Here is a 12,561-nt window from a genome sequence, read left to right on the forward strand (position 1 = left end):
ACGCACAAAATAGCATCAAGAACTCTTGTTCCATAAAGAAGATGAAATGCCAACGTTCCGGAAATTGCCCTGCTTTCAGTCTTAAGTGCACACTTCAGCCATCTTTAATCCTGAGGCCTAGCTGTTGAGGTGAAGCCTATTGTGGATTTGTGAATGTCCCCCTTATGCTCTTTCTGAAAATGAACAGCCCTGTGCCTTGATAATCGCCAGTCTATTTCTGATTTACGCCCTCTGGCTCATTGAGTTGAATGTGTCTTCTCTCAAAGTGCTCAAGTGTTGCATGACATCATAATGGGAACCAAATTAGGGCCATGGGAAATGGTGGACTCTTGACTCTAGAGACGAACTGACATGATCTGAACAACCGTTATCGACTTTACTTTGGTATACCTAAGCATAGGAAAGTGCAGAAACATTGTAAATACAGAACTTGATTTCAATAAGTGACGATTTCAATACAAAGGTATCAGATCCGCTTAATGGAGTATTACCAATGATAGAATTGAGAAATAACGGGAAAGCTTCAGTTTCAGTTTCTCCAGGCCTACAGCAGTGAATGCTTATTTTACCATGCGATTCAGTACATGCAAAAGCACCATACAAATGATTGACTGTTGTACTATATATGTGCTCAAATACATGGTATAATACCATAAAAAAATATTACAACAATAATAAAGATGGGTATAAATGAGCTAAACCAAGCACATTACCTAACAACCAGCTTCAGTAACACTGGCGTCCCACTGCAGAAGCTCGTGCAACTTAAAACATAAACGTTTTCTGGCTGAACAGAGAAATTGTCCAAGTGTGTGACTCGTGTGTCTGATGATTTAGTGCTGGGAACTCTTAGCAGACCTACAGCAGTGGCTGGAACAACGTCCAGAACAGAACCCCCATTGTTGAGGCTGCCATTTCTTAAACCGCACTGCCACCTGCAGGCAAGTTGGGAAACAGCAGCTTCTGTACCTTTCTAGGTCTAACAAAAGAATTGGCACCTTTGTGTACAAACAGGTGTCAGTTGCATTGCTTGGAAGGGTTCAGCGTTTCTTTATTTATTTATGTTTATATGAGGTACCTGACACCAGGTATCATGATTATATAATACAGTATTATGTAACACAGTGTGCTTTCCCGGTTGATTGTAATCTAATGTGTGGGGCTAACAGCAAGTAGGTCTGCTTCAACAGTACATCTGAGGACATCTTGCAATGTGAATTTCGCATTTAACAAGGGGCTGCTTCATGATTTGCCTGTTTGGTGTGCTGTACAATGATAGAACAGTATAGGTATGGTATAATAATGAGGGTAGAACATGACAGCTTTTAAAGTGTCATGCATTACGGTCTGGCTTTCTAGCATGAAGTATATATTGATTGGGCTTGACCTGCAACCATGCTCAGTTAGGACCCAGGAGAACTTACCTGGAAGAATACAGTAAATACACTAGAAACAGCTTGACACAGTGTTGACAAGTACAGGAAGGAATTGGTCCCACAGAAATCACAATAACTGGGTGGTAATATTGTTGCCCTAAAGACAGGTGTAGGCAGAAGTTGCTAGGGTTATGCATTAGGAATATCTGGACTGTTGTGGTGTGTGTGTGTGTGCTTGTGTTTCCAGGGCTTGCGTCAATGTGAGCACTGCTAGATTATCTAGGTCTTAAAATAATTGATACTGAACATAGTTGCTTTTTTGTTTCAGTCTTTTTGGCAGGAGGTTTTAAAGTAATGTAATGGTAAAAAAAGGAAACATTACAACAGTAGTGCATTATACGACGGTCCAGTATTTGTTATGGATACCGAAATCAGAGAGCACAATTATAATTTTTATTTCTACTGTGTATTCATATATAATGAGTACATTTAAGAGCAAGTAGCTTCAAATGTACTTCTAATGTTTACAATCGTTAGGAGCAGTTCTCACTGCACTTTCTCAAATGTCTTTCTTTTTTTCTGACTGTGCTGAAGTGCTGTTGAGGTGAGGAGCTGCTCTTGTGTTCTGGTTGCCTGCTGTAGATCTACGTAACCCAGGCTAGATCAACCAAATTGTCCTTATATTAGTGAACACTCTTGCACAGCAAACATAAAGAAACGTGATTAAACATTTCAGCTACTGTAATCAGTAATAGATCTAAGAAGTTGATTTGATCAGCCTAGATCTATGGCCAAAAGTTGTGCATCACCCTTTAGAATGAACTGATTTTGCTTCACAAAGTTGAATGAACCCTGCTGAATGATGTCACGTGAACATTTTGAATTACACACCGCTTTGTAGTTTTCCACATACTCAACACAAAATTGACAATTGACAAACATGGCTTCTGGTAGACTTTTGCAGTAACTTTCTTTGATTACATGATGTTGAATAAAATATCTTAATTATATTCATATAGTTTTTTTTTTTTTTTTTTTATTAATTATGTCACAATCCTAAAACTCTAGGTGATGCAAAACGTTTGTTCATAGCTGTGTCCCCTGCTGTGATAACCACTTCATTTTAGGGCTGGTCCCAGGTTAATCAACCACAAGTGGCTGATGCAGCCCAGGGTAAGTCACCAGTGCCCTAACAATTCCAGTAATGGCTTCAAATCAACCCTTAAGCCTATTTTGTTCAAATTTATTTGTATGTTAATTTATTGCATTGTTTATCACAAAGGTACATAGCAGCAGAGAGCGTTGGAACTTCTTCCAGGAAATCTGAAGCCGGCACAGAGGATGACCAGTTGCAAGCTGATTTGACTGTATTTACGCTGCAGTATTTCATCATTTCGTTGAAGTAGTTACTGATGTTATTTGTGATGGTTCATTCTACTGATTTGCACTGCTTCCCTGAGGAGACTGCGGGTGTTAATCACAGGTATTACTTTCCTAGTTAACGTCAAGAAGGTCACTTACGAATCGCCACCTCGCATCAATTATCAGGGTAGCGTGCTGTTCCTGCACTTCACATATGGGATCATCGCTGACCCCATATTCTGATAGGAATCAGTTACTCCTGTATACTTTGCACTTGCTAATGATGTTGCAGCCTTAGCAGGTCAGATGTTGAGGAAACGTTGCCAGCGACCCACATCTGTATCTCAGATCAAACAGCTTTATCAAGATGCGCTGACACTTTTGAGCCTCTAAAAAAAAAAAAAAAAAAAAAAAAAAAAACAAACAGACAGAAGAAAAACTCAGCCTGCGGCTAATGCCATAACCGACCTAGCACGAGATGGATTGCTCTTCTTTTATTCATGAACACACTGCAGGCATGTCTCTTAATTGGAAGCACCTGGATAAGGTGTATTGTGCAGTTTAAAAGCAGTTTTGCACCAAGTAACAGCCTTTCTTTTTAATCTGGAAATCTGTTTCTCATTGTGATGACAGATGAGCCATATTTGTCTCGCCCAAAATGCACAATGGAACCCCAAGGGTTGCCCCACTGCTAGCTTCATGTAAACTGTACACCTGCTGTTGGGTCTAATCTGTAAATGACCTTCCACTCAGCAATTTTAATAACCCTCCCAACAGTTTACCCCAGTAAAAGTATCGCAAAGTGTAACAAAGCATAGGCAAGGATAAGCAAGCATTGTAAAGAGTTGAAAACGAAGGAGTTTTATACTTATGGATGAAAGTTTTTTGGCAGAATGGAAAACAAACTGGACTTTGCAACATTATAAAAAAAACCTCCTTGGGACATAATCATGTAGGAATTGAAAAAAGAAAAAAAAAATTAAAAAAAGTCACTACAAAAGTAAGTTATCACATGTCAAAAAGGCAACCAAAATCATTGGGCAAGGAAGGTACAATTAAACTGAAACTTAAGTTCATGAAAGTACAGAAATCAATCCATTTCCAGAACACCCGTACAGGAGAATACATAGAAGGTCAAAGGTGACGATCATGCGGCTTTCATCTCACAAACCCACAGACTCACTCATGTCAACTTTTGCCCTTTTAAAAATCAATCCACAGCTTTGTGCTGACCTTGTGTTCTGTTTGCAATTGGAAGCACTCTCTCCCAGCTCTTCAGATATTTCATTTTCCATTTCAAACTGGAGTGTGTCCAGGCTTTAAAACACCCTTCATCATTGACCACATTATTGCTCTACAGTGCAAGCCATGCCATGTTTGCCTCAATCTGAACATTCATCACGCTCCGTGGTTTAGTAATCAGCACAGAAAACCCGTCCAGTAACAATCATATGCTTATCCCTAGTGCACTGCTGAGGGTTTTTGGTAAATACCAAACCACAAAGTAGATTTTTAACTACCCGGTAATACAGCAGTACGACTTGAAGTCTGCTTTCTAGTTTCTAACTGTCACACCCATGTGAACGGAAGTCCTTAACCAGCAGTAACAGTGGTGAATTCAATTTTCAAAAGCCGCTGACACAGGTGTGTTCTGACCTGCAGACGTGATGAACGGACGCGTAAAACTTATCATGTTTCCCAAAAGCAATCTTGGATCACCACAAACATGAACCAATATCGCACATCTCAGCCTATACTGCCGATATATACATTGTAAACTATTTTAAATGAAACATATTGTTAGCCCAACTCAGAATTGCATGACAGTCGTTTTCATGACACAGGACTTGACCAAGTAACTTTGCTGTTTACAGAAAGTAAGCAGCAAATATTCTTCTCTCAATCAGTGTGATACATTTATCTCTCTTCCGCATGGCTTATTACAGATGTAAACTGTACTGTATCATACTTTGTGAAGTGGAAAATGCAGTGACATGGACTGATAGTGTTTACAAGAAACTAAATTCCATCTACAAAAAAAAATAAAATATATACAGATATTTTTTTTTTCCCTCCCCTTGTTACTGGAGTGTGCGAAGATCATAATACACAGAAATGGTTAGTACAGTCTTTAATTTGTATGTTTAATGGAAACAACAAACGTCACGATTTTGGAAACCCTTGTTGCTTATTGTTTGACTGCTGAAAGGTCAGCCTTCACCCTCGCCAGGATAAGACACAGCTGGATTGTGCTGGAACATTTTACACGACTGGGGAAGCACTCCGGTTTGCATCAGCCTCTATCCAAGGTTATCGCTGGATTACCCCTAAAAACACCACTGTGATGCATCCTGAATGTCGCTATAGTGGCCAATGGTGCTGCCACTTCAACATTCAACTCCAGCTCCTGACCAGTGATGGTAGAACTAAAACCTTGCTGTCCTTCGGTGTTTCCATTTTCCAACTTTCCATGCTCCACTGTGAATGATCTTTATAGCTTGCACTGTTTTTGTGCATCTTAAAATCCAATACACTTGCCTTTAATGCAGGCGGATTGTGTTTGGATACCAAAAAGAAATAGCAACAACACATGCGGTATTTCACAAAACAAAGATCACGTCATCACATCGGTCACACAATAAGAGATGCACTGTGGTGACTGTCACAGCACCTGTGCAACAACGGCATGCAAGCCACTTCAGCCCTTTAAATCCCTAAAATAAAACTCGGGAAGACATAATAAAGGAGTTATTTCACAATGGATCAGATGTCATCGGCACAAGCTGTTCCAAAACGCAAGCTCATTCGAACAGGCCTATTACAGAAACGGTGAACATGCTGCATCATTCTGTTGCATTTCTGTGCTATCCCTTATAGTACCACATGCTGTTAAATGACAGCAGGTAAGACATATATCTGACCACACACTGAAACCGAATGTGGCCACAAAAAGAGCACATTTGTAGGTCGATCTTCAATAGTAACAGCAGTTGACTGAAAGGGATACCTGTTTAATATCCATTTTATATCCATACAAACACCTTTTAAAAATACGAATCCCACAGCTGGCAAGAGCAGGAGAGACAGAACACGAACATCCATTGCGTTTTTATTAATTTGTAAACATATTCCACATGGCTTATTTATGCAAGACACATTACTTCACAAATCCTTCGGTCAATGTTACACAAGCGAGAACAGTTTACGAGGCTGAAAGCAATACAAGAACTGTACAGTGCAAACACATGCAGCAGGTTACACTTGAAACACAGCGCACAGCGAGCACACACCGTGCCTGCACAAGGAACTTATACAATTTAAATACAAGCTCTAAATTGTGTTCTATAGCTTTTTTTTTCGCTGTATTTTATTTACTTCATCGCTGCACATATTGTAAATGAATCCACACGGAATGCTTTTGAATAGAAATGAACTGTCCCTATTAGAAAGGTTTAAGCTGATAACAATTCATTGGGTGCAATGAACTCATTCGACCGTTCAGTCCTGGACCTCTGAAGCAGAAATAACCAATGGGTTGATCTTTGACTGACTGAGTAATTTCCAGTATCAAATTGACTGTACACTGCAGGAAGAACTGGCTGCAGACCCAGTTTGATACTGATAGTGAGATTCAGGCTGTTTCCATGCTGCAGATGGGAAACGTGGCGTTCGCATTCTAAACCACCAAGCCCCCTAGCAGCACAGATTAGGTCATTTTAATTCTATTTGGAATGGGTTTCACACAGCAGCAGCACAAAGAGGCCAAGGAACTCTATAACCACCCGTACATATTTGTATGGGGATCAATATGAACATTGCAGACTACCAACACAAGATTTACAAGGGACTGTGGTCAGCCATGGGCACAAAAAAAGCATTACAATCACGCAGTCTAAAAAACAATTCCAGAGCCATTTTAAACCAATCCATTACGGGGCGAATGACACGAATTCTAATTTAAGATATTAAAAGTATATTTCTTACTCTTTATTTTGTTTGTTCTAATGTTCTCCTTTTTAAACATGCTTGTGCTCTCAATTGTTTGGATTTGGAAGTATTTGTTTGAAATAATTTAATTTACAAAATAGTTTAAATAACCCACTTGCGGCTTAAATAAACCAAGTGCAGTATCTTATTCCTAGACGATTGCATATTCTGCTATTTGTTAAACCTCCTTGGCAATGTCAAAATAAATGAAATTCTTATGGGCATTTTGCAAGGGGGGGGGCACTACATTACACCTTTCTTTGCAGACGAACTTCTGCATATAACACTAAGGTAGGCTGACGAACGCTAGTGTATTAAAGATCCAACAATCATTCAAAAACACGAAACAGGTAGCCTGTAATGCAAGACGATAAGAACATGTGTATGCATTGCAGCAGGACAATATTGATCTTAACTCAGAGCAGCTGTGAATGATTTTGGCTCCACAGGGGTCATGTATAAAAAGCTCTCGAGTTTGCCAGTCCTAAAAGGTGCAGGCTGAGACACAATGCTGGAGTAAATGCATGGGCCGCTGGCTTTGCATCTCCTCTGTAAGCCCCAGTCAGCGTACCGTAACCTCAAGACTCGATTCTGTTGCTCTCAGCAGGATCTGCAGCACTCTGTGAGCGACAGTGAGAGTCGGTCGCGCTGAAAACAGATTTTCTTGCCTGCTCAAGCTCACGCTGCCATGTTCCCCGAAAGGTGTTTCAAGAGAGATTTCTGAAAGTCCTCGTTTGACGATTCAGGGACCAGAAACTCCAGCAGCAGATCGCACATACAGTAAACCAGATGCCTGCGTAACGAAAAAGAAAAAAAATCAACGTTAATGCAAACGATTAGCAGAAGGGCCGATCTCGACAGCTTACGTAAAATGCCAGTGAACCTTGTAGCAAGCACACAGCACTGACAGAAAAATAGCATGGCAGAGATGCCTAAACAGTGATACATCTGTAACATGAGAAGCATCTTTATCCGCTGTTTACAGCAGACAAATCATGCCAATTCCAGAAACCACATGAAAATACCTGCAGAAAGTCTCCTCGCTTCTCATAAACGAGCCTCCTATTGCTTAACTCCAGAAAGAAGCTGCTCCAATCAATACGTAAGCCCTGACTCTTCAGTGATATAATCTGCTCTGAGGCTTTGTTCTGGAGCAGTGCAAGTCCACTGCTTCCCAGCTGCCTGCTGCACAACATGTGATTTTACATGGAGCATGTGCTGCATCGCTTGACTTCTCTGGCAAATGCAAGAGTAAAAAGATGCTGCAGATCACTTTTTTTTTTATCTTGCTATAAAATGTAATTCCTCTTGATTTTGTACACGTTGAAAGGTGCTGGCTTGACAGCAGTGCCAAATGCACACCTGTCAAACAAACATAATGACATTACAGCTCTATAACGCAAGCCTGTCTTGGACTGGCCAGCCCCTTCCGAGTTCAGTCTCAGTGCTCTTCTGATGTGCTTGGTAGCCAATGCAAATGCCCCCGATTGGGAGGCAGGTTTTACGAAGTTGTAAAGTCGAATCATGCACAGTGTACCCCCTTCGTAAGCCTGCACTGTAGGACAGTTATATATGATGCAACATGGCGGTGCATTGCACTGCACTGCTGTCAAAGAAAAATCACAATTGCAGAGCGTGACTCATTCATAGCACAACATTTTGAAAGCGGTGCACTCTGCTGTTTTAAAGCAGGTGCTGGAAACGTCACTCTGGTATAATAATCTTGATGAAAGACAAACACTCTGATCAATGCCCAGAACCCATTACCTTCCAGGCTGTTCTAAAGAATCTGCCGTTGTTTTGATTACTGCTCTGTTGATTCTTAACCAGTGAAGTCATACAGTAAGCATTATTTCAAGCTGAACTGGAGGAAGCTTCAAGTGCAAGATGTTATTGCACAGCATGGAATTACTCCCAGAACACAATGCTATGCACCATTTCAAATCTAAATCCCTGTCTTTTTTTTTTTTAATGTGGTATGCAGAATTGTATCCAGTTGCCATATTATTATTATTTATTATATGCAGAGATCCATCTTGAGATCCTAGTTAAGCAAATGTGTGTGCCTGATTAAGAAAAAAACTTTTTTTCATTTTTTTGTAGGCAAACGATCTACTGAACAAGAAACAACTGTACTAAACTAAATCCTGGCCATTTAAATCAAGACTTTTTATTTTATTTATTTATTTATTTTTGGGGGTCTTAATCACTGACATAAAAATAAACTTGCAGTACTGATATTGTTGGTTCTCAGGCTATGTCAATACATAATGAGGATTTCAGTTCTTCACCTAAAAAATGGACACCAAACTTACTGGAAGCGGGTTCAGATTAACTCGCTACAGCTGTAAGTAACTTTCCATATTACGCTGGCAACTTAAAAAGCAAATGTTAAAGATGCTGCACAGGCATCGCTCAACCCACTGGAGAATGTATCTCCCACCTGTTAATATGGGGGTCTTGAAGAGATTCCAACACCACCTGCCAGCTCACTCTGTACTTCTCCACTCCCAGGAGCTCCGGAACAAAATCTGGAAACACGAGAGCAAGCAACACACAGCATGTATACTGCATGAGAAAGAATGAACATGTTATAGATCTCCCATCATTTTAAAACAACGAACAGTAGTATAAACAACATGTGTTGCTATTGCTTAGCAGTGGTGACTGTAGAAGGACTTTTACTTTTAACTCTACATAATTAGCAGTGTTCTGCATGGTACATTGCCCTGCTTTACAGTCAGAACGTTTTTTTAACACAACTTTAAAGAAGAAAATGTCTTGCAAAGAAAAAAAATCTTCTTGGGCAGAAATCTACAAACTAAACACTCTGAAAAACAAAGTAAGCCATGCCAAATTGAAGCAGCTTTCAATTTGTATAATCAATCAACAGCTTGCTTATATCCATTTATTTAACAGTGCCAATCAAAGCACCAGGCTTTCCTTCAGAACTCCCTGGACAAACGTCTCACAGCCCCCCCCCCCCCCAAGAAGTTTTCAAATCAATCACGATGCCACAGTTAGAATGCACACCATCAATCTCTTTCTAGCACTGTAGTATTCCATAATGACTAATGTGGACTTAAAAGGGCAAAGCAGCTTGACGCAGCACTGGGGATCAGTGAAGATGAATGAATGAGGGTCGGCTGCATTGCGTCAAACAGCTTATCTACACAAGTTCAACAGGAAGATTAAGCCTTCCTACACGACAACTGAGATGAAGATGAAATGAACTGCACCTTATCATCTAATTTATTAAGTACAGGTTTGGCTTGATAGTTTCTCTTTGTTGTTTATTATTCAGAAGATTAGTTTAAGTGTTTTATTAACTCTCTTGGCAAAACGTGTGATATAAGGATATAAAATAAGTGCATCTTCTCTATATCCTTTTCTTTTAAAATCTGGAAATGTAATCACGTCAATAACGGAAGCTCATTTCTGTACTCCGTGACAGCAAGAGCTTTTGCACTTCTTGAACATCGCTGTGCATTCTGACTTTTTCACCATATACTTACTTACCTGTCTTCTTGACAAGAGACTTGTCTACAGTTCTAGTCTTGTTGGTGTTTGCTCAGGAAAGCTAAGGCGACAATTGCACTGTCGTCAAGCAGCTTAACCCTACACCTCAACCCTAACCTGAACACCCTTTCCATTCAGTCCTGGATCTCTCTCGGAATAGAGATGGCCAAAACCCATTCCAAAAGTGACCCGAGATGGATTTGAAGACAGACCCCCAGAGGTGAAAGGCATGACCAGGTCTCTTCAAGCTGACACTCACGCTCACACACACACACTCACACTCTCTCTCACCAGGTACGAGCTTCATGAGGCATTCCAGGCACTGCTTCCTTGTCTCCTCCTTCTGCTCTGCAGTTGGGATTAGTCTGGGGCGTGTTGGTAAGAATCCTCCTGGCCAAATGGCTTCTTGAAGCACCCTGAGGTAGGTGACCCAATACGGAGTGCTGGTCATGTTTGCAATGTGTACCTCCAGCCACCTAAAACACAAAGAAACATGTGACATGTGGCACATACTACTGTCTAAATGGACTGTCCATGACTCGATTGCTACCTACTTAAAGACATGAAGCCAACTTTAACTTCAGGGTTGTCCAGGACAAATACAATCAAATGGCCTTGTGTTTTTTTTTTTTTTTGTATCTACAGTGCAATGTAACATGACCTGAACTAGAAAGCTTTACAGATTTTAAGAAAATAAGAAAAGGTCGGGAACGAGAAGAGGCTGTGTGGTCCATCGATGCCTGTCCCTTGCTAGTAAGGGAATCTGATTTAATACGACCGTCTCATTTGTGTTTGTTTATGCGCTCTCATCCTAATTTCAGTGTCTAGGGTAACTGTATCCATACCGGGGGGGGGGGGGGGGGGGGGGGGGGGGGGGGGGGGGGGGGGGGGGGGGGGGGGGGGGGGGGGGGGCAAAGATATATAGTGAGTATTGTGAAAGTGCAATGAACAGCAGTATTCAGTGGTACAGTTTTCAGAAAGGAGACAGGAGCAACACCAAGACAGACCCAAGTTCTGGGAATCATCATTTATTGTCAACACATTTTTTTGTGTCTGTGTACTCTGTGCACACTCCTCCTCCTGGGCCCTGCTGTTTAGTCTGTTTCTTCAACTCGGGTGCTTTGAAGCTGGCCTTGAAAAATAAACATCTTCAGACCATTCCAAGCACCTGTCTAGCTCTCTTTATACACGTTTTCCAAACACAGGTGCCAAAATGGACTGAAAAAATGAAATGTTTCACAAAATCAAACAATACTATCACTAATATAACAGGTGTTTATATAAAAAAGTTAATACACAAATACATACAGTATTAAGTGTGGCGACAAGGCTATAATCAATAGACAAAAAACTTTCAATGTTCAAGGACTGCCACCCTGTTGGAATAACATACAGTGCAGTAAGGGACCATGGGCACCGTTTGACTCTTGGGTGGCTTTCATCTTTTGCATGAGATAAAAACAGACAGACTGCAGTAAACAGACACTCAGCACAACTTCACAGCTGGCACTGTTCAGTGAGGTGAATAAACAAATCATATCCTGACCTTCGTGGAATACACTGTAACGCACACTTGTGTATAGAAGGTATCCCCAATTGAATCAATCGCTGCACTGCATTTCACCGTTCCCTTTTGTGAACCAACAAACACAGTGATACGATCTAGAAATACATTGTGATTCAAAAATACACATTTTGATACCAATTTCAAAATCTTCAATCTCGTAAACTCACTTATTTTACAATATAGGTTTTAATGCCAAAAAATACTATTGGAAAAAACTGAGAAATATGAAAATTGGGACTACAAGACAGCCGCAATTCATCAGGCAAAAGCAATAAAGCCATCAGAGTATTCCGAGACTATCGACTTACAGCAGTGATTAGGGCTTAACAGAAGAACCGTGTAGCTGTTATGAGCAATGACATCTCCGAATGCATAATGGAATCACAAAGTGGAAGAGAAAACTATTACTTAACCACTGATATAATGGTAGTTCCAGACACATAGCAAAGAAAAACACAGACTACTTAAGTCCGGTATTTTCTGAGAAAGCAGGATTCGCTGTACGATAGGAATGTAAAAATGGCTCTGGGTGCCTGCTGGGCCAAAACTATGACATTTTTTTTGTATCCCTTAAATGCCTACCATCATCTGTGCTTACAAGAGGCCATAAAAAATATAAAAAACATTTCACAGGCTTAACTTCATACAGTACTGCAATCCAAACATCACAACGCCTGTTTACAGCAGCTCCCAATAATCCAGCTTAACACCAGAAGCGCTGTGGTTATACTCATGACTAAAACTGAATTA

General features: G+C 40.5%; 1 protein-coding gene across 1 annotated transcript; it reads right to left on the reverse strand.

The window, feature by feature from the left end:
• Window positions 1-5,834: 5,834 nt before the first annotated feature.
• snx19b (sorting nexin 19b) lies at window positions 5,835-10,761 on the reverse strand. The gene is made up of 3 exons (XM_041235006.1): window positions 10,536-10,761; window positions 9,169-9,256; window positions 5,835-7,518 (listed from the first exon to the last, which is right to left on the reverse strand). Exons 1-3 carry the CDS (start codon window positions 10,753-10,755, stop codon window positions 7,404-7,406), a joined length of 423 nt encoding a protein of 140 aa, XP_041090940.1. The 5' UTR covers window positions 10,756-10,761; the 3' UTR covers window positions 5,835-7,403.
• Window positions 10,762-12,561: the final 1,800 nt, after the last annotated feature.

This window comes from Polyodon spathula, chromosome 36, assembly GCF_017654505.1.
Source record: "Polyodon spathula isolate WHYD16114869_AA chromosome 36, ASM1765450v1, whole genome shotgun sequence".
NCBI lineage: Eukaryota > Metazoa > Chordata > Actinopteri > Acipenseriformes > Polyodontidae > Polyodon > Polyodon spathula.